Here is a 22,337-nt window from a genome sequence, read left to right as displayed (position 1 = left end):
TGGCTTGGTTTAATGTCTTTTTTTTTTTTTTTCAATTCAGTCCAACAGAGAACGTGTGTGATATTTGCATGGCTATTTAGGTGGGCTTTTGAAGGTACCCTCCCCCCACCCTCGCAGCATCCAGAGTGTACTGCAGGCAGGCATAATGGTGAGGAGCTCAGTTGGATGAAGGGTGAAATTGTATGTGTATTTATACACAATTATATTTAGACCCTTTTGTCCACTTTGGAGGTTCATGCTCTTCATTTTTCCTGTTGGCTAGCAAGTGGTCTCCACTTACTTGGTCAGACACTGAGCACGGGCACCATTCTGAGAATGCTTTGCATTTCTTTCTTGTTCAAAAATTTTATTAAGAATAACACATCCGTGTATAACCATGAACAGTGCTCAAATCAAGCTGCAATGTCATACACTCCGTAGAAATTAAGATGGAAAGTTTACATTTTGCACTATATGTACAAGTGGTGATTAATAGAGCTTGATAATTACATAGAGCTCATTAAAGCTTAGGTACCATAAAGAGTTACCCCTAATTTCAGGGAAAGTGATGCACTTAACAGCTCCAGACGTCTCCAATCAGTGATTGCTAACAATCCTTAGATAATAACCACTTGCCCCTCACCCTATAGTAGAAGTACTGCTACAGGGCAGCAGGGCTGCACAAAATCGTGTGTGTATATATACATGATTTGCATTTCCGGTTAGGGGTGCGCACACCGCCCTACCCGCGCCGCCATTGACGGCTAGGGATGTCAGACACCGGGTCCCGGCTGGAGATTCCCCGTCGGCACCCAGCGATCAGTGGGCAAAGCTGTCGGGAGAGACCTGTTTGTAAACAACACAGGTCTCTCTCCTGCCAGCAAGGACATGAATTCTGTGTATTTCTCTGCACAGCAGAGAAATACAAAGCCGCATGTTTCCCTAGTAAAACGCACACAGTACATCATGTAAAACAGCACACAGTTAACCCTTTGATCATCCCAGATGTTAGCCCCTTCCTGCCCAGTGTCATTAGTACAGTGTTAGTGCTTTTTATTAGCACTGATCACTGTATTAGTGTCATTGGGATGTCAGTGACCGTTCAGTTCCCCCGAGTGTCAGAATGCCCGCTGCATTCCTGCTATAAGTCGCTGATTGCCGCAATTCTAGTATTTAACAAAAACTAATTCCAGTATATATACCGCTATTTCTAGACACTATAACTTTCACGTAAACCAATTAATTTACATGTATTGGGATTTGATTTTTTTTTTTTTTTTTAGCAAAGACATAGCAGAATACATTTTGGCCTAAATTTATGAAGAAATTTTTTTTTTTTTTTTTTTTTTTTTACTGGATATGGTTTATAGCTAAAAGTCAAAAATATTGTCTCTTTTTTTTCAAAATTGTTGGTCTTTTTTTTGTTTATAGTGCAAAAAATTAAAACCGCAGAGGTGATCAAATACCACAGAAAGAAAGCTCTATTTGTGGGAAAAAAACATAAATTTAATTTATGTACATCGTTGCATGACTGCGCCATTGTCCGTTAAAGTAACACAGTACCGTATTGCAAAAAATGCCCTGGTCAGGAAAGTGGGTAAATCTTCTGGAGGGCAAGTGGTTAAATGTAACCAAAAATAGGAGTTAAGATAAAGTTAAATAAAAAAAAAAAAAGAGCAGAAGTAAACAAGAGATGGTAAGGGGAAGAAAGGGAGGTGGGGGGGGGGGGGTGTTGAAGTCACCCACAGGTCCAGCACAGCCCAATGTTCTAGTTGCCAATTCTAATAACAGATTTGTCTGTTCCACAGTGAGAAATTAGGGTTGCAACAATAATCGATCAAAATTGGATGGTAAATAATGGTCCACCCATGGCTGCCGGATTTTAGGTGTTTCAGTATACAGTCGAGTAGAGTAGCCTCAATTTTGCTATGTATCATAAACTGGGTATTCTGTGTTTAGATTCTGAAATGCATACGGTAGGCTTCATCCAAGCCTTGCCAATGGTCTGTTTAGAGGCTGTGGTCACATAAAGTAGTAATTTGAATTGCGCGGTCATGAGAGTTGACTGCATTTGTTCAGTAAAGCTATAGCAGGGTCCGACGATATGTGAGTTCCCATTAGAGCCGTGAGCATGCCAAACACCTCAGCCCAGTAAGAGGAGAGGTCCACCATAAGTGCATATGTATGCCCATGTCCGTACAACCCCTAAAACTGTTCAGGGAGTAAGTGGGAAATATTTTTGCAATTCTAGCCGGAACTAGGTACTGTCTAGTTAAAACTTTATAACTGATTTCCAAAGCCAGTATGTTAACAGTAGAAGATTTAGTGGAGTTCCAAATATATGACCAGTCTTCAGGCTCTAATTGGATATCAAGATCAGTTGCTCAATGAGTGGTATAGACTGGTGGTGTTGTACTTGGTGTGGAGATTAAGTGGGCGTATATTTTGGATATCAAACCATGTGCCTGCTTTGCATTTCTTAAGTGAATGCAAAGTGTTCTCTGATTGGACAAGGTGGAGAGGCAGGGTGGTGACGTCACACTTTCCACCTCATCCAATCGGAAAACGCTTTGCATTCATTCACAAAATGCAAAGCATTCCCTGAATGGCACCTGTGCTAAGTGTCTGACCTCCTATATTTACAATGGCTGCTCAGCACAGGACCTGGAGGCAAGCGGATATTACTGAAGTTGGCGGTGTCTATTTCAGTGATTTCCGTCATTCAGGGGCATTGGCCAGGTATATATACATGATTACATTTAGGCCAAGGTGGACCAATGTAACTAAAAATATACAATGCCCAGAATTCTTCTTTAAATTAAATCAGATTCCTTAAGGTGTTTGAGTTACTAGCTCATAAAAAAACCCGCAGATCAAAAGTTTCATTATGTGCTTACTCTGGGTCAGAAATTACTGACCGCAGAGCTCTTGCAACATTTTACCTACTAGCAATTTTTCGAACTACTGGAAGTCTATAGTTCTTTTTCAGATTGTGAATGGGTGGGAGGGATGGACGGCAGGGTATTTAATTTTGCCTGGAGATGGGTTTCAAAATAAACAACTGAGGAGAGTAACACAGAGGCTGCTGTTAACATCTACATTTGAAAATTCTGGTTGCCTTGTTGGTCCTAAATGCTGGAGTTAGGTTTTAAGAAGGTCCTCCCTGCTAAGAAAAGAATAAATACTTACCTGTCCTGTGGCCCTTGCTGCTGATCTGTGTTCTCTTGCAGAGCTAAGCTTGTTGAATAATTTTTTGGCCAGTGAAACTCTTTATAAAATTGAACATCTATAGCACAGAACAAGTAAATATTCGATTGCACAGTACAGGACACAGGCAACCTATTCATACACCATAGGTTGTAGGTGATAGGACACTAGCAAACCTTTTGAGGACACTCTCCCTGGGGTGTCTATGACCCTACCCCACTCTGTGAGTTCCCAGTTTTTTTGGTACTGTCTGAAGGTGATGGACTTCTTTTCTTTTGCAGTGATATCATCTTCACTAGTTTTATTATTATTTTCTTTTTAATTCTTCAATTGGCATCTCACTGTTATCTAATGATTACACAGAAGCAGTTTATCCAGATCAGTGCAACCTCAGTATAACTTTGTGCGCTGTACCCAAACCTCCCTGTGGGGACAGCCAGTAATGTTGCTTTGGGTAGTGGATCCTGCATGGGCACTCACCTTGGCACTGGCTGCAATGTGTAAGCCGCAGGGTGCTATACTGGTCCAGGGATGTGTTCTAATGCTATGAAACCCAGTCCCTGAAAACCCCTTGAGGGGTATGCCCACCATGACAGGCGAAGCCTGGACTTTATATACAGTCCAGCATTGTGGACAGGTAAGACAGGGTTACCCTGTATTTCAAACTTGGAGCTAAAATTTAACCACTTAAAGTCCCAGGTGAATGACTTGGTGTTGTATCACACCACTGGTTGTACACTTTAAAGCCACTTCCGCCTATAGCCCTTTTAAGGTACTTGGGTGCTTCTTCCTGCCCTTTGGCCAGGAGCATTCATTTCAGGACAGTCTATACCTGGTTTACCATGTACTCCTACTGGACACTCTTAGCCTATCTCTCTCACTTTGCTGTGTGTGTACATCGCTTGTAGCTATGGTGGAGGCCAAACATAAGGGAGCCAATTCAAAATTGCAGGTGAACATTATCTTTGCCAAAGGCCTGCACAACACGAAACCTCATAGTGATGATGGGTCGCAGCGAAGCAGGACCCAGTTTTAACACCGGCCTCAGCATCCAATTCTAGCTGTATTTTAGACGTGCAAAAGCAGCCTATTTGACTAACAGAATTTTCTGCATCTATGTTACATTTCCTCAGACAGTTGGAACAGCTTACAGCCTTAATATGGCTATCTTTTTTCCAGGGCTCACAAACGCCCCGCTCTCTACAACCTGGCAGGCCCTGCCCTTCAACCACCTCTCGCAATTTCAGCATGTTAAACTGCAGCTAACTCGACTAGGACAAAGAACCACCAACATGAACCTTTTATTTCAGGATCGTGCTGTTACAGAGCAATTACAGTAGTTGCCTTCTGCTCTGGTTTTTTTGTCTGGATGTCCTAGAACATGGCACAAGACAAATCTCCAGAATGGCTCTAATTTTTTTTTTTTTTTTTATATGCACAGAGCTTAAAAGTCTTAAAGCTTGAACAGCTGTCTGCAAAAGGCACCTCAAATGTATGCCCTTCGAAGGAAGACTTCTGTTTGGTGAGACAATTGAGCAATTCATCAAACAGGTCACAGGTAGGGTTTTGCTTCCACAGCAAAAGGTTTCAAAACCAACCTTCTCCTCAACCCCTAGTTCTTCTAAACAGCTTTAACTTAGTGTTACTAAACCCACAACAGTAAAATCAGTCTGTATATGCAGTAAAACATGCTTGTTATACTCACTGTGGGACCTAAGGGGTTAATCCTCTGCATTGTGTAAAAAGGCTGTTTGATACTCCCCTTATTGAAAATGCCTAAAAGCTTTAATGTGCTCTGCTGGACACTGATAGAAGTCTCAAGACTGATCTAACTTCTGATGAGAAAAGGTATTTAGCAGTTTATATTTACTAAAATAATTGCACTTCTATGTTCTGTATACTATGGGAGACCAAATATAGTGAATGCAGGGTCCTGGATTTAGTAACACTTTGAAAACCTAAGTTTAACCCCTCCATTTTTCAGTTTAGTGAATGATTGAGTTTGTAAGGAAGAATACAAACACTGCTATTTTTTTGAACAGTCTAATATTCACTTTTCTTCAATTTTTTTAGAGGAACAATACAAATTTGATATTTTTCTTCATGTTTTGATTTGGAATAGAATGTGTCGTGTTCCCAATGCATTTGTGTGTATGGAAATAAAAGCTATTAGAAGGATTTTGAGCTTTATTCACTTTTTTCAACACACTGCTATTATTTTGAACACAACTGTGTGTGTACGTATGTATGTATGTATGTGTGTGTGTGTGTGTGTGTGTATATATATATGTGTATATATGTGCATATATATATGTATATATATATATATATATATATATATACATATATATATACATACAGTATACACCACCACAATGGATTTGAAATGAAACAAACAAGATGTGCTTTAACTGCAGACTGTCAGCTTTAATTTGAGGGTATTTACATCCAAATCAGGTCAATGGTATAGGAATGACAACAGTTTGCATATGTGCCTCCCACTTGTTAAGGGACCAAAAGTAATGGGACAATTGGATTCTCAGCTGTTCCATGGCCAGGTGTGTGTTATTCCCTCATTATCCCAATTACAATGAGCAGATAAAAGGTCCAGAGTTAATTTCAAGTGTGCTATGTGCATTTGGAATCTGTTGCTGTCAACTCTCAAGATGAGATCCAAAGAGCTGTCACTATCAGTGAAGCAAGCCATCATTAGGCTGAAAAAACAAAACAAACCCATCAGAGAGATAGCAAAAACATTAGGCGTGGCCAAAACAACTGTTTGAAACATTCTTAAAAAGAAGGAACACACCGGTGAGCTCAGCAACACCAAAAGACCCGGAAGACCACGGAAAACAACTGTGGTGGATGACCGAAGAATTCTTTCCCTGGTGAAGAAAACACCCTTCACAACAGTTGGCCAGATCAAGAACACTCTCCAGGAGGTAGGTGTATGTGTGTCAAAGTCAACAATCAAGAGAAGACTTCACCAGAGTGAATACAGAGGGTTCACCACAAGATGTAAACCATTGGTGAGCCTCAAAAACAGGAAGGCCAGATTAGAGTTTGCCAAACGACATGTAAAAAAGCCTTCACAGTTCTGGAACAACATCCTATGGACAGATGAGACCAAGATCAACTTGTACCAGAGTGATGGGAAGAGAAGAGTATGGAGAAGGAAAGGAACTGCTCATGATCCTAAGCATACCACCTCATCAGTGAAGCATGGTGGTGGTAGTGTCATGGTGTGGGCATGTATGGCTGCCAATGGAATTGGTTCTCTTGTATTTATGGATGATGTGACTGCTGACAAAAGCAGCAGGATGAATTCTGAAGTGTTTCAGACAATATTATCTGCTCATATTTAGCCAAATGCTTCAGAACTCATTGGATGCCGCTTCATAGTGCAGATGGACAATGACCCAAAGCGTATTGCAAAAGCAACCAAAGAGATTTTAAGGGAAAGAGGTGGAATGTTATGCAATGGCCAAGTCAATCACCTGACCTGAATCAGATTGAGCATGCATTTCACTTGCTGAAGACAAAACTGAAGGGAAAATGCCCCAAGAACAAGCAGGAACTGAAGTCAGTTGCAGTAGAGGCCTGGCAGAGCATCACCAGGGATGAAACCCAGCGCCTGGTGATGTCTATGCGTTCCAGACTTCAGGCTGAAATTGACTGCAAAGGATTTGCAACCAAGTATTAAAAAGTGAAAGTTTGATTTATTATTCTGTCCCATTACTTTTGGTCCCTTAACAAGTGGGAGGCACATATGCAAACTGTTGTAATTCCTACACCGTTCACCTGATTTGGATATAAATACCCTCAAATTAAAGCTGACTGTCTTCAGTTGAAGCACATCTTGTTCGTTTCATTTCAAATCCATTGTGGTGGTGTATACTGTATATGTATGTATGTATGTGTGTATGTATGTATGTATGTATGTGTGTATATATATATATACACACACACACACACACACACACACACACACACACACACTATAGAGCCAAAAATGTTAGTATTGTGTCGATGTCCCATTATTTATGGACCTGACTGTATATATATGTATGAGTATATATATTTTTTTTATTTTTTTTTTTAAGAATCAATATGCCTCTAAATAGAAGATTGTAACATCTATACAGCATTCATAATCTTCCATGATAGCCAGAGGCAGGTTTAACACTATTACCCAAACAGGTCCTTCCACATTCCCTATGGTTAGCGTTGTGTCCTCAGTGCTTCTAGTATAGCAGACATAGAAGTAATTCTGAGGCTGTGCCTGAGGGCAAAAGCGTTGTGTGTGAAGTTAAAATTGGGGTGTGTAGGAGCTGGCTGAGAAGGAATGTGACTAGTCAGACTATTGTTGTAACATTTTAAACCACTCTATATGTCAGCAAGAGTGCTGGTGGTTTAAAACGTACATGGGTCACCTAGGATGAAGACAACACCTCACACTGACTTACTTTCAGTAATCAAAAATAAATGTAAATGACCTAAGTATATTTTTTTTCCTCTTAGTGATGTCACATGTGCATATTTTACTACTTTCTTAGCAATGGAGACCAGTCATGTCATTCTTGTAAAATATAACATTTGCAATAGTAATGTCATGTATATAAAATGTATCATTGAAATTTGAAGGAAAGAGATTTTACACTTATGAAATATAACATATTTTGGAGGATAGTTACAACTGAAGAAAGTGCTACACAACCCAATCTATTTTGATGATAATGTGTGTAGCGCAGCACTTTCTTCGGTTGTAATTGCTGTTGGTGTGGGAACACATGTCAGTGTTCAGCAGCTACCTGTATAAGAGAACACGCAGTATGAAAAACTGTATTTGGGTTGAGAGGATAGTAGCGCGGGGGTACTCACCTCTAATTTTGGAGGATAGTGATGTCACTTCTGTAAAGAATTAACACGTTCCTCGGGGATAGTAATGTAGTTCTGTAAAATGTATTATAAAATTGATGCATAGTGATGTTACTACTGTCAAATTTTACATCAGAAGGGTAACAATGTCACCCCTATATAAAATTATTATATACAAATATATGGCAGGCTTTGATGTCACCCCTATACCAAATAACATTTTTGCAACGTAATGATTTATTATTATTTCAGGTACTTATATAGTGCCATCAATTTACGCAGCGCTTTACATATTTGTTGTACATTCACATCGGTCCCTAACCCGCAAGGGGCGTACAATCTAAAGTACATTCATACATACACATACTAGGGCCAATTTAGACAGGAGCCAATCAACCTACCTGCATGTCTTTAGAGTGTGGGAGGAAACCAGAGCACCCAGAAGAAACCCACGCAGCCACAGGGAGAACATGCAAACTCCAGGCAGGTGGTATCGTGGTTGGGATTCGAACCAACGACCCTAGTACTGCCAGGTGGAAGTGCTAACCATTTAGCCACTGTGCTGCCCATAGTGATGTCATACTTACACCTGTATTGTATAACGTATCTGGAGGATAGTGTTGTCACCTCTATATAATATATATTTGAAGTGTATTTGTTATCTGTATAAAATATAACCTATTTGAGGGGCAATAATTCCCCCCTATATAATATAACATATTAGAGGGTAATGATGTCACCTCTATAGAATATAACATATTGAAGGCTATTCGGGTCACCCCTATATAATCTAACATACAGTATTTGGAGGATATTGATGTCCCCTCTATAATACATATTTGGAGGATATTGATGTCTCAACTATATAGTATAACAAATTTGGAGAGTACTGTTAGGACCCCTATATAATATATTTGAGGGTATTGATGATATAATATAGCATATTGGAAGGTAGTGATGTCACCTCTGTATAACATATTTAGAGGGTATTAAGGTCACCCTTATATAAAATACCATATTTGTAGCATATTCTATAAAATGTATCTTGAGAGCAGTGATGTTGCCTCTAAATAATATAACCTATTTGGAGGGTATTGATGTCACCTCTAAATAATATAAACTGGGAGGATAGTGATTACTGTAGTCACCCTAATATAATGCAATATAATGTAATATATTTGGAGGGCAGTGACGTCACCCATATAAAATTATAACATATTTGGAGAATATTGATGTCATGTATATGTGATGTGATATAATATATTTGTGATCTCAATTATATTGGGAGGGTAGTGATATCACCTGTATATGATGGAACATATTTGGAGGGTAGTGTTGTCATCCTTATAAATCATAAATTTTATTTGAGTGCTAATGATGTCACTTCTGTAAAAAAAAAAAAAAAAAAGAAAGTTTTTAATTTAGTATAACTGCTCTTGGAAGGTAGCAATGTCGCTTTTATAAAATAGAACATGTTTAGAGTTTAGTAATGTCATCCTCATAATATAGAACTTATTTGGACAGTAGTGATATCACTGCTTTAAAATGCTGCTGATAATGTAAATTAAGTTTTACTGAGTTTACTTCTGGCCAGATCTAAACTTTGAAGAGCAGGATTATCCTGGATATGAATTACAATGTATGTTGAACAGTGGTGACATGACCCTGGAGAAGTAAAAATTGAATTTGACAATTAATAATAAATGTCACCCTTTTATGTCACTTATATTAGGAAAGAACACATTCTTATGTGAAATGGAAAGGTTTTCACTTCTGTATATATGATTAACTGTAATTATCTCTAAAAAGTATATTGTATAGTTTGTATTATCTCTAAAAAGTATATTGTATATTTTGTATTATCTCTAAAAAAGTATATTGTATATTTTTTTATGCTCTATAAGGTATATGGTATATTTTATATTATCTCTAAACAGTAAATTGTATATTTTGTATTCTCTAAAAAAGTATATTGTATATTTTTTTATGCTCTGTAAGGTATATGGTATATTTTGTATTATCCCTGAAAAGTATATTGTGTATTTTGTATTCTCTAAAAAAGTATATTGTGTATTTTGTATTCTCTAAAAAAGTATATTGGTTATTTTGTATTATCTCTAAAAAAGTATATTGTATATTTTTTATGCTCTATAAGGTATATGGTATATTTTTTATTATCTCTAAACAGTAAATTGTATATTTTGTATTTTTTTATGCTCTATAAGGTATATGGTATATTTTGTATTATCTCTAAAAAGTAAATTGTATATTTTGTATTATCTCTAAAAAAGTATATTGTATATTTTTTTTATTCTCTATAAGATATATGGTATATTTTGTATTATTTCTAAAAAGTATATATTGTATTCTCTCTAAAAGGTATATTGTATATTTTTGCATTAATATGTGAATTGACGGTAAGAAGATGTCCATTCGTAGGAAAGTCAAATGTACTAATTGTACTATCTATGGCAAAAAAAGGTCTTGATAATGTTGACTGTGATGACTTTGGCAGGGGGGATGACGCATTGAGGTGCAGCTGCGTTCCTGCGTCATGTTCGTTCTCTCACACGTAACCACAGGTGAGTGTCACACATTGCCCATCCTCCACCCCTCCCACTACAGACACAGGTACAGCTTCCTTTCTTGTTTTATGACATACCTCTGTTTTGGAGAGACGCTGACAATATGCTCCAGCAAACTTTCTACCTCTCTCTTCTTCTTGCCGTAATTGGGATATGTTCTACAGATGACGTTCCAGGTAAATAAAATTCATTCTCTAACATATATTTTCTGAGGATCTCTTCTTTGTATATTGACTTTAGTTTATCTAAATCCAAAGAAAACGACTTATATTCAGATCACAAACGGGCAGCTTGTTTATAAAGCTAGGACTTGGTCATTAGGTTGAACCACCCCTTCTCAACCTTTTTAATGTGGAGGAACTCTTGAAATAACTTTCTGGTGTCAAAGAACCCCTGTTGATAATTACTATATTTATATATCAGCATGATGGTTATTGTTGAGAATGCTCCTTACATAAGTGGTCAATACGAACCTTTTTTTTCTGACAGCTGAAAAGATCATTGTTTTCAGTAGGTGTAATATCAGAGAGGGGAAAAATGCTCATTGCTCGAGGAACCCCTAGCAACCTCCAGAGGAACCCTACAGTTCTATGGAACCCCGGTTGAGCAAGGCTGGAGTAAATCATAACTTGATCCATTTCCTCTTTAGCTCGCTGGCCAGGTTGTATGGAGAGCTCCTTCATTACTCATGACTGCTTATTATTTTTCAAGTTGTATGGAGAGGGTTCATAACCTATGCCTGTGGATAATATAGGATACCAAAGTTCATCGTCTTGCGGACATGCACAATTTTAAAGTAGAACAATAGGAAAAAATGTTTTTGTCCTTTTGGATGGAGCAGGGGAGGGTTATAATCCCTGTCACCCTAGGTTCACACCTAAGTGTGTTCTGCAGCGTTTTGCAGAAATGCAGTACAGTCCATTTAACATGATTTCCTATGGGACACGTTCACATGTCCACGTTTTCACCCAGTGCGGTTTTTGGAAAGGGTCAGGGACTTTTTTGAACGTATTGAGTTTTTGGTTCTATAGACTTCAATGGAAACGCTGCAGAAAAGCATGTAGGGCGTTTTTGATGCGTTTCATGCTTTAAATCTGCCTAGCGACAAGAAAAATTAAAACAAATGTAAAAAACCCCGCAAAACACATAAAAATGTAGCCAAAACGCAATGCAGAAACAGCTCAAACGCAAACTGCAGAGGTGTGAACCTAGCCTTAGACTTTTCTTTTCACCATCTATGTCCCATTTCAGAGATTTTCCTTCACTTCCTGTGCCAAAGTGAAACAGGAAGTGAGAGAAGATCCCTTCAAATTAAGGGAATTCCCTGGGGACCCCCAGGTGACCAGAACTGGTACCCCCATTGGAAGATTTCCCCTTATTACTTTTGTGGGGACAGCCCAAAATGTGGGATTTTCTTTACTTTCAATGATAATGGTAAACAGGACTAATAAAGAGGATGGCACAGAGTGCAATAAAAACTGACAGAGGTTCTAATCCCTCTCCTCTCTATGCAAAACTAAAAAAAAAGTTTTGCCTTTAGTTATACTTTAAGGCTTGACATGTTGTGTATCTATTTTTTCAGTGCAACTTCATGTTTTATATTTTACCAAAAAACTTGGTAATGTATTGCATTATTGTGCCCTAAAATGAACCTTAGTGTGTTTTTTTACCAAAAATTTGCACGCGATAAACTGTTGCACAAATATTGTGTGACATAAAAAAATGGAACTACTACCAAGTTCTTCTCCAAGGTCTCTGTTTACAGAAAACATTAAGTTTGAGAGTTTTAACTAATCTTCAGGCCTAAAACGTATTTTTAAATATATGCAAAAAAAAAAACAAAACCGCACTGGCAGTGAAAAGGTGTAATACAAAAATGCTTCATGTCCTATTCTGGTAAAAACGCACTCAGCTGCAGGTCATAGATGAGAATTAGATACGTTATAATGAATGAGACTTTTATACAATATGCATTTTAATGCTGTAAAATGTAGATGGGCACGAGCGAGTGGGCCCTGATGGCTGTTAGGTGACTGTGACCATATAGTTGGCTTTAATCATTTCTTCATATCTGTGTTATAGTTATTTCTGGAGTGTTCATGCCAAACAATATCACTGTGGACTATGAAGGGGCCAAAACTGCCTGTACCATGCACTACAGCCGACTAGCGACTCTGGAGGAGATTACTAGAGCCTTCAAAAATGGATATGAGTATTGCAAGTAAGTATGGAGAAAAAAAAAACACAGTACCCTACGCAGATCATAAAGTATACCTGTCATACTGTAAGCAAAATATGAAGGCAACCCTCAGCTGTCATTCTGATCCTCTGGCTTTAAAGTTTTCTGAGCTGCTAACTTAGTACAAGAGACCAGGTTGGAGGAAGTGAGGTGAGACAGGAAACAGTAGAGCTGCAGCCTCTGTGTAGTGGAGTCCACTCCTATCTGAACTGCAGAAAATGGATGAAAAGAATCAAATATTTTGGCAGGTCAAACTCTTCACATAAATGTATTTTAACAATGTAGTGTAACACCCTCCTAGATAAGTTGTTAGGTTTGTGACAGAACGCCGCACCCGACCGCTGCCCTTCTCACCAACTCGTGACCGAAGGACCAGCCTTGCATCGCGCTGTCACTTGCGTAACAATGCCACTCTCAGCTGCGCCCTGCACAAAGATTTTCTAGCTCGCGGGACTACAATCTACAGTCAGGTCCATAAATATTGGGACATCGACACAATTCTAACATTTTTGTCTCTATACACCACCACAATGGATTTGAAATGAAACAAAGATGATGGGCTTTAACTGCAGACTGTCAGCTTTAATTTGAGGGTATTTACATCCAAATCAGGTGAACGGTGTAGGAATTACAACAGTTTGCATATGTGCCTCCCACTTGTTAAGGGACCAAAAGTAATGGGACAATTGGCTTCTCAGCTGTTTCATGGCCCGGTGTGTGTTATTCCCTCATTATCCCAAATACAATGAGCAGATAAAAGGTCCAGAGTTCATATCAAGTGTGCTATGTGCATTTGGAATCTGTTGCTGTCAACTCTCAAGATGAGATCCAAAGAGCTGTCACTATCAGTGAAGCAAGCCATCATTAGGCTGAAAAAACAAAACAAACCCATCAGAGAGATAGCAAAAACATTAGGCGTGGCCAAAACAACTGTTTGAAACATTCTTAAAAAGAAGGAACACACCGGTGAGCTCAGCAACACCAAAAGACCCGGAAGACCACGGAAAACAACTGTGGTGGATGACCGAAGAATTCTTTCCCTGGTGAAGAAAACACCCTTCACAACAGTTGGCCAGATCAAGAACACTCTCCAGGAGGTAGGTGTATGTGTGTCAAAGTCAACAATCAAGAGAAGACTTCACCAGAGTGAATACAGAGGGTTCACCACAAGATGTAAACCATTGGTGAGCCTCAAATACAGGAAGGCCAGATTAGAGTTTGCCAAACGACATGTAAAAAAGCCTTCACAGTTCTGGAACAACATCCTATGGACAGATGAGACCAAGATCAACTTGTACCAGAGTGATGGGAAGAGAAGAGTATGGAGAAGGAAAGGAACTGCTCATGATCCTAAGCATACCACCTCATCAGTGAAGCATGGTGGTGGTAGTGTCATGGCGTGGGCATGTATGGCTGCCAATGGAACTGGTTCTCTTGTATTTATTGATGATGTGACTGCTGACAGAAGCAGCAGGATGAATTCTGAAGTGTTTCGGGCAATATTATCTGCTCATATTCAGCCAAATGCTTCACAACTCATTGGACGCCGCTTCACAGTGCAGATGGACAATGACCCAAAGCATACTGCAAAAGCAACCAAAGAGTTTTTTAAGGGAAAGAAGTGGAATATTATGCAATGGCCAAGTCAATCACCTGACCTGAATCCGATTGAGCATGCATTTCACTTGCTGAAGACAAAACTGAAGGGAAAATGCCCCAAGAACAAGCAGGAACTGAAGACAGTTGCAGTAGAGGCCTGGCAGAGCATCACCAGGGATGAAACCCAGCGTCTGGTGATGTCTATGCGTTCCAGACTTCAGGCTGTAATTGACTGCAAAGGATTTGCAACCAAGTATTAAAAAGTGAAAGTTTGATTTATGATTATTATTCTGTCCCATTACGTTTGGTCCCTTAACAAGTGGGAGGCACATATGCAAACTGTTGTAATTCCTACACCGTTCACCTGATTTGGATGTAAATACCCTCAAATTAAAGCTGACAGTCTGCAGTTAAAGCACATCTTCTTTGTTTCATTTTAAATCTATTGTGGTGGTGTATAGAGCAAAAAATGTTAGAATTGTGTCGATGTCCCAATATTTATGGACCTGACTGTATGTGCCAGCAGCCTGAGAGAGATTGTTACTGGGTCAGGTTAATTACGCAATTAACCCTTCACACTGCCGCCACCACCTTTTTACAGAGAAGGAGGAAACTCACAAATCCTAGCAACAACACTATATTAGCATAAGTGTCTGTAATGCACACTGTCATCACAGACAGATACATTCAGAGGATTATTACATACAGTAGCACTCTTCAGAGACAGGGATTCTTTAGTTTGCATTAAAAGCTTTAGAGAGCGTTTCAACACTTTTCAAAATAGGATTTATTACTAAAAAGGTCAAAATGGTGTAATTAAAATATTTACAGAAAAAGATGTTACAAAGATATAAAGAGAACAATAAAACAACAGAGAAATAAAAGAAAGGAGTTCAGAAGTCAGAATATTTGCAAAGTCCTGGTTTAAGCAGAGTCCTATTGTCCGAACAAAAAGATTGCCTTGGCTCTCAAGTCCGTTAGATGTTTCCTGATTGATGTTAAACGAGAGCTGACTTCTCAAGGCCTGTCAGTCTTTTTCTATCATATTAAAGGGATGTTGTCTGAGAACACATGATCAATTATCCAGTTTGGGGATGGGTGTTAGGCAGTAACCAAGGTTATGACCAAGTCGCCTTACAATTTCCTACTAAGGTTAATAACCTCCAACAGGTTGCATCCTAGCAACTGGCAGATTGATATTCAGAATTATATTTCAAACTCAGGGATACCAAACACAGCGTACCCTTGTCACCCAGGAGGAAAGAGACTGCTTTCTTCTCTCTTGTAGGTGCTAATATAGTCATGTAAGGTCTTGTGTGACTCATATTAAAATGATATATCCGAATATATACCTCATATTATGTGTCCAGTTCCTGCTGAACTTTATGAATTGTATGAAAAATGTCTCATGTGGAATGTACATTTTATGGCATGCTCTAGCCCTAATGGTCTAACAGGTCATGACTGACTGAGTTATTGTTTTACTATAGGGCAGAGATAAGTGGTTTTTAAAGCAAACCCCTTGAACCAGACTAATTAGCGGTTTACAGACCTGGAGCTTTATCTAGTTGTATTTAGGATAAGAGGCCCTTTTGACCTCCGTTCAACTTACGGCTATAAATTCCATTCAAAAGGGAGGAGGGAGGACAGGAGAGACAACATGGCTGAGACCTAACAAGATGGCTGTCACATACAGCGTCCATGTCTCTATTGCACACAATCATCGCAAGGTTGGTTAGGTAAAGTTAGTTCTTTTGGCTCCTCTCTAGTCAGTGGAGCAGCGTGTGATTGCTTTGGGCTGTTCTGTACTTCACTGTATGCAGGTTTCATTGTTTCCCCCTGCCTACTGGAGGATACTAGAATGACATGGTCTGGAAAGGCAAATCAGCAACCTGAATATTGGTGTTGTCTCAAATACATCCCTGGGGGAAGGCATCCGGTAGGTGGCTGGGAAGTATATAAATAGTATGGGGTCTGGAGCTGCCCTGTTCTTGTCCAGGAGGAGAAGTTCCCAGCCTGAAGGGATGCTGCCTTTCTGGGCAGTTCAGCTGAAGTTCTTACAGGAGCTCATCGAGATCAGAGCTAATGCAGAGCTGAGGGGCCTACTATTCTGAGAGCATCTGGAGCTTTGTCAAGGGGTCTCACTGGGAGTCTGGTCTGAAAAGATCACATGTGAATGTCTGGATGATATTTCAAAGAGGCGTCCAAGTATTCAGGAACATTATGAGTACAGACCTGAGTCTAGGATCCTAGTGACTGTTTGCTACTACTATCCCTAGTGCACCAGTGCTTGCTTGGAATGGGACAATCCTTAGAGTGTCCTAGTGCGGTCCATTTCCTTGGCTTCTACTTGAGGGACTGTGCTAAGATGCTTTTGACAGAATAGAGTGTGTTCCTATCATTGTACAGTGTTACTGGAGTATCCTGCAGCTCCCTGCACCCCATCCAGGTTTGTGCAGCAATAAATCTAAAAAAGGTAAACCCCCAGTCTGTTCATTGAGCCAAAGTGACTGTGTGGCTAGCTACTGCTAAACAAACTTGGGGAAAGAACCTGGGGCAAATCAGCGACGGTGAGTGCTACAGTGGTTTGACCGCAGTTCTGCTTTAAGGTCTCTTAGGGGCCCATTTTTACCAGGCAGCAGATATTGCTGTTCACTCTTTGCTATACTCTGCAGTAATAGTCTGCACAGAAAACGTCCTTTTAATGCCTCGTTCATGAAAAGCATTCCATGGTGTGGAGTTTGTGGTGTCCTATGGATTTTTTTCTGCCTAAAGCTGGTCACTATGCAAGTTTGGGCTGGTTCCTGTTGAACATGGTTGCGATTCATTTGAATGGGTTGCATTCGACAGGGGGCATAATTCTGCAACATGTGTACACTCTAGGCTGCTGCTGCTAAAGGGGGAGTGGTTTGCAGGGGGGGGGGCTTGTCGGTTGCAGTAAAAATGTGACTCAACCCCCAGCTGCTAGTGTGAACGAACCCTTAGAGCAGTGGTTTTTAACCTGGGTTCGATCGAACCCCAGGGGTTTGGTGAGTCAGTCTCGGGGGTTCGGCGGAGGTGACCCACACCCGACTCATATGATTTGTGATGACATGCCCTGCTTGTCCATCATTGGCTGCAGGTGGTCACGCAACATCGCTTAGCCCAGTGGTCGGCAAGCCGCGGCTCTTGTGTGCCGGGCGCCCGCTCCCCTCCCTCCTCTCGGGCGGCAGGGACTCAAATGCAATGATTGGCCAGTCTCGCTGCCTCTCACATCCTGATAGCCAGTGATTGGCTGTCAGGATGTGTGTAGGCGGGGCAGCGTGACGAACATGAGAGGAGCTAGGCTCCTCTCACAGTCCGCCCTGAAGACCGGAACGGCGCGGGAATACAGCGAGAGGAACGCGCGGAGCAAAGGTAAGTGAATTGACACAGGGGGGACTTGGGGACTTAATATGGGGGATGAATTAATATGGGGAATGAATTACTATAGGGGGGATGAATTACTATATGGGGGATGAATTATTATATGGGGGATGTATTACTATATGGGGGATGAATTACTATATGGGGGATGAATTACTATATGGGGGATGAATTACTATATGGGGGATGTATTACTATGGGGGATGAATTACTATATGGGGGATGAATTACTATAGGGGAGAGGAATTACTATAGGGGGATGAATTACTATATGGGGGATGAATTACTATGGGGGATGAATTACTATATGGGGGATGAATTACTATGGGGGATGAATTACTATATGGGGGATGAATTACTATGGGGGATGAATTTTCATACCGTTTGTTACAAAATATCTTTGCGAGCAATCCTTTTCGAGGATGCTGGACATAAAGACGAAGAAAAGGAACAGACTTTGTTACGAAAATGACATGAGAGTGGCACTTGCCAAGGTAATGCCGCGCATTTCTGAACTGGCCTCTGAAAGACAACAGCAGAAGTCACACTGATTTGCGGTAAATATTCATTATTTTGTTTTTGTGTGAAAATCATGTTTTAATGGTTTTGTTCTTTGTTCTTAATGGTTTTGTTCATTTTGTGCACCTATGTATAAATATATACCTATGTTTTGAATTTTAAAAATCATATTTTATTTTTCCAATTAAGAAGGGTTCGGTGAATGCGCATATGAAACTGGTGGGGTTCAGTACCTCCAAAAAGGTTAAGAACCACTGCCTTAGAGTGTTACTAAACCCACAACAGTAAAATCGGTCTGTATATGCAGTAAAGCATGCTTGTTATACTCACTGTGGAACCTAAGGGGTTAATCCTCTGCATTGTGTAAAAACGCTGTTTGATCCTGACTTCTCTGATCCTTCCCTTCTTCCAGTGCTCCCCTCTTATCTCCTGATAAGACATATTGTGTGGTGTGTATTGCTAGAGAGGTTGTTTTTTTTCTTTCTTTTTTTTTTTTTTCTTGGGAGAGTGCATGTGATCAGCACATGGCCAATCAGCACTGTCCAGACAGGGGGGGCTGCATCCTCCTAGAGCAGAATGAAAACTCCTACGAGCTTTAACATGTGCTTGGCTGGACACTGATAGAAGTCGCAAGACTGCTCTAACTGCTGATGAGAAAAGGTATTTAGCAGTTTATATTTACTAAAATAATTGCATTTCCATGTTCTGTCTACTGTGTGAGACCAGATATAGTGAATGCAGGGTCCGGGGAGACCAGATATAGTGAATGCAGGGTCCTGGGAGACCAGATATAGTGAATGCAGGGTCCGGGGAGACCAGATATAGTGAATGCAGGGTCCGGGGAGAGCGGATATAGTGAATGCAGGGTCCGAGGAGACCAGATATAGTGAATGCAGGGTCCTGGGAGACCGGATATAGTGAATGCAGGGTCCGGGGAGACCGGATATAGTGAATGCAGGGTTCGGGGAGAGCGGATATAGTGAATGCAGGGTCCGAGGAGACCGGATATAGTGAATGCAGGGTCCGAGGAGACCGGATATAGTGAATGCAGGGTCCGAGGAGACCGGATATAGTGAATGCAGGGTCCGAGGAGACTGGATATAGTGAATGCAGGGTCCGGGGAGACCGGATATAGTGAATGCAGGGTCCGGGGAGACCGGATATAGTGAATGCAGGGTCCGGGGAGAGCGGATATAGTGAATGCAGGGTCCGGGGAGAGCGGATATAGTGAATGCAGGGTCCGAGGAGACCGGATATAGTGAATGCAGGGTCCTGGGAGACCGGATATAGTGAATGCAGGGTCCTGGGAGACCGGATATAGTGAATGCAGGGTCCGGGGAGACCGGATATAGTGAATGCAGGGTCCAGGGTTTAGTAACACTTTAATCCTCTAAAAACCAGACTACACAACGTGCATTGCTCGGGTTTATAGGTGGCGTTTACTGGCGGAGAGTGCTCATGGATGCGACAGGGGGTGTAATTGTATAATTCCTGCTATGATGCTTTGCTTCACTCAACTATTTAGTTTTTCCACCCCTAACCACTAGTTTAAACGAGCAATAAAACAACAATTTCTCATTCTGCCCTCCCCCTCCTTCTTTCACAATGCTACATTTTTACCTTTGTGTTGCTTATTTTACCTTTTGTGCTGCAAGGCAGGACTTTCTGGTGTCCGGCCTAGGCTGGGCCCCACTGCCTCCTGGGATTCCTGTGTCACAGCTATCCCTGGAGGCCACATGTTACTAAGCCCCAACTTTGCGGTAAATATGTGTGCGGTGGGTTTCCACACACGTGCACAAATGCTGAGGAGCACTATAGTGCCTATGTACTAGAAGCTGGGGGTATTTGTTGCCATGTGCAGAAATCAGCTGCATGTGCGCACATAAACTGCCGGTCTCTGCCAACTCCCAAATACCTGGAAGTGATTGGTGGTACATCTACGCACGTGATTTTTTTTTTTTTAATGGTGCCATGAAAAAGGAGCCAGAAAAGGTCATTCAGGAGCGGAAAAGTTCAATTTTAAGCCTGCAGAGAGAACGCCATGATTGAAGTTGAGCTGTTTCTTTTGAACCGATAGATAAAAAAGACACAAACTAATGCAGCTGTCTGTATTAACATATTAAATGCATTGCTTTGTAATTGCAAGCAGTGTATGCCTCTGAGTATGACTTGCTATCAGCATCTTGTACAGCAGAGCTCAGACTTGAGAGGGAGAAGCAGCTCACAGAACTAGGAGTAGAGATCACATAGATGAGCTCAGGAGTCTGCTGCGTCTCCTTTCACTGTCCAGTCACAGGTTGGGGGAGGGACAATACCTGTGGGTGTTACCTGTCAGCACCAAACTCCCGCCCCCTCCCCCCCCCAAAAAAAAATAAACATGTCTGCTGCCCTGCCAGAGAGAATGATGCTTTGTGGCGGATGAACAGAAATACGAATACTTTGGCAGGTGACATGGCACACATTTATGTATGACACCTGTGAATTTACCTGTTTGTCTGGAGTTCTGCTTTACTAATTTCAAGGGGTGGCAATGGTCATGTTAAGTTAAACACATGATACAGAATGGAGGAACACTAATAAAAATAATTGATTTCTCTTTTACCCAGGTGGGGCTGGATAGAGGAGAAGAGGCTGATCATGCTGCGGTTGACTCCCTTCAAACCCTGCGCTGGCTACAGCATGGGCATTTTGATAAGAGACTGTCCGCTCATCAATTTAGCTTTCTGCATAAATTCAGCAGGTGAGTTTCATCGAATGGACTGACATACTACTAACCTCCCAGCAGGTGTGCCTTGATGTTTGGCGTGGTGGAGAACTAAATGGAATATCTGTAGCTGTAATGAGAAGGTCAGGGGTCTCCAAACCTTCAAAACAAAGGGCCACTTTACCGCTCTTCAGACTTTAGGAGGGGGTCAGACCGTGACCAGTGGGAGTATGAAATGCCTCAGCAGTTGCATAGTTAGTCTGGCTGAAAAAAGACAAAAGTCCATCCAGTTCAACCATTAAAAAAGAAGAAAAAAAAGTTAAGATCCTACACCCACAGTTGATCTAGAGGAAAGCAAAAAAAACCCAGCAAAGCATGATCCATTTTGCATCAGTGGCAGTAGACAATGCCTCAGGCTTGGTGGTCAGTGGGTGTAAAATATACATAGCACCTGTGGTCAGTAGGTTGGAGGAATAGTGCCCCATCATTGGTGCCAATGGGAGGAATAGTGCCCCATCATTCGTGCCAATGGGAGGAATAATGCCCAATTGTTTATATCAGTTGAAGGAATAGTACCTCATTATTGGTGTCAAGAGAAGGAATAATGCCTCATCATTGGTTCGGCCACATCTGGAGTATGCCGTCCAATTCTGGTCACCAGTCCTCAGGAAGAATGTACTGGAACTGGAGAGAGTCCAGAGAAGGGCAATAAAGCTAATAAGGGGACTGGAGGCCCTCAGTTATGAGGAATGACCACAAGCCTTAAACGTATTCTCCCTGGAGAGGAGACTCTTGAGAGGAGATATGATAGCAATATTCAAATACCTCAATGGTGATTATAGCATAGGGACAAAAATATTCAGTTTCAGGGAGCTTAAAAAGACATGCGGCTACTCATTGAAATTGAAGGAGAAGTGGTTTAATCTTAAACTGCATAGAGGGTTCTTTACTGTCATAGCGGTGAGAATGTGGAACTCCCTTCCACAATGGGTGTTGTCAGCGAAGAGTGTCGGTAGTTTCAAAAAGCTTTTAGATGGGCATCTTAGCAAATGCAATATACAGGGAAAAGGGAATTACTATTGACAAAAACACATTCACACACCCACACAGGTTGAACTGGATGGACTGGTGTTTTCATTCAACTTAACCAGCTATGCAACTATGAATAGTGCCCCATCATTGGTGTCAGTAGAAGGAGTGATGCCTCATTGTTGGTGTCAGT

At 40.9% G+C, this 22,337-nt stretch overlaps 1 protein-coding gene across 1 annotated transcript in view; it reads left to right on the top strand.

Moving 5' to 3' along the window:
• Positions 1-10,590: 10,590 nt before the first annotated feature.
• LOC149456725 (uncharacterized) overlaps positions 10,591-22,337 on the top strand; it is a 31,183-nt gene continuing 19,436 nt past the window's right edge. Inside the window, exons 1-3 of the mRNA XM_089684611.1 lie at positions 10,591-10,825; positions 12,732-12,870; positions 21,018-21,151. Coding sequence (XP_089540737.1) covers positions 10,753-10,825; positions 12,732-12,870; positions 21,018-21,151 — 346 coding nt within the window. The 5' untranslated portion in view covers positions 10,591-10,752. The remainder of the gene's footprint in view (positions 10,826-12,731; positions 12,871-21,017; positions 21,152-22,337) is intronic.

Source organism: Staurois parvus, unplaced genomic scaffold, assembly GCF_062004578.1.
Source record: "Staurois parvus isolate SC_StPar_1 unplaced genomic scaffold, SC_StPar_1.0 ptg000350l, whole genome shotgun sequence".
NCBI lineage: Eukaryota > Metazoa > Chordata > Amphibia > Anura > Ranidae > Staurois > Staurois parvus.
Note: the sequence above shows the minus strand (reverse complement) of the source record. Positions and strands in the feature narration are given on the sequence as shown.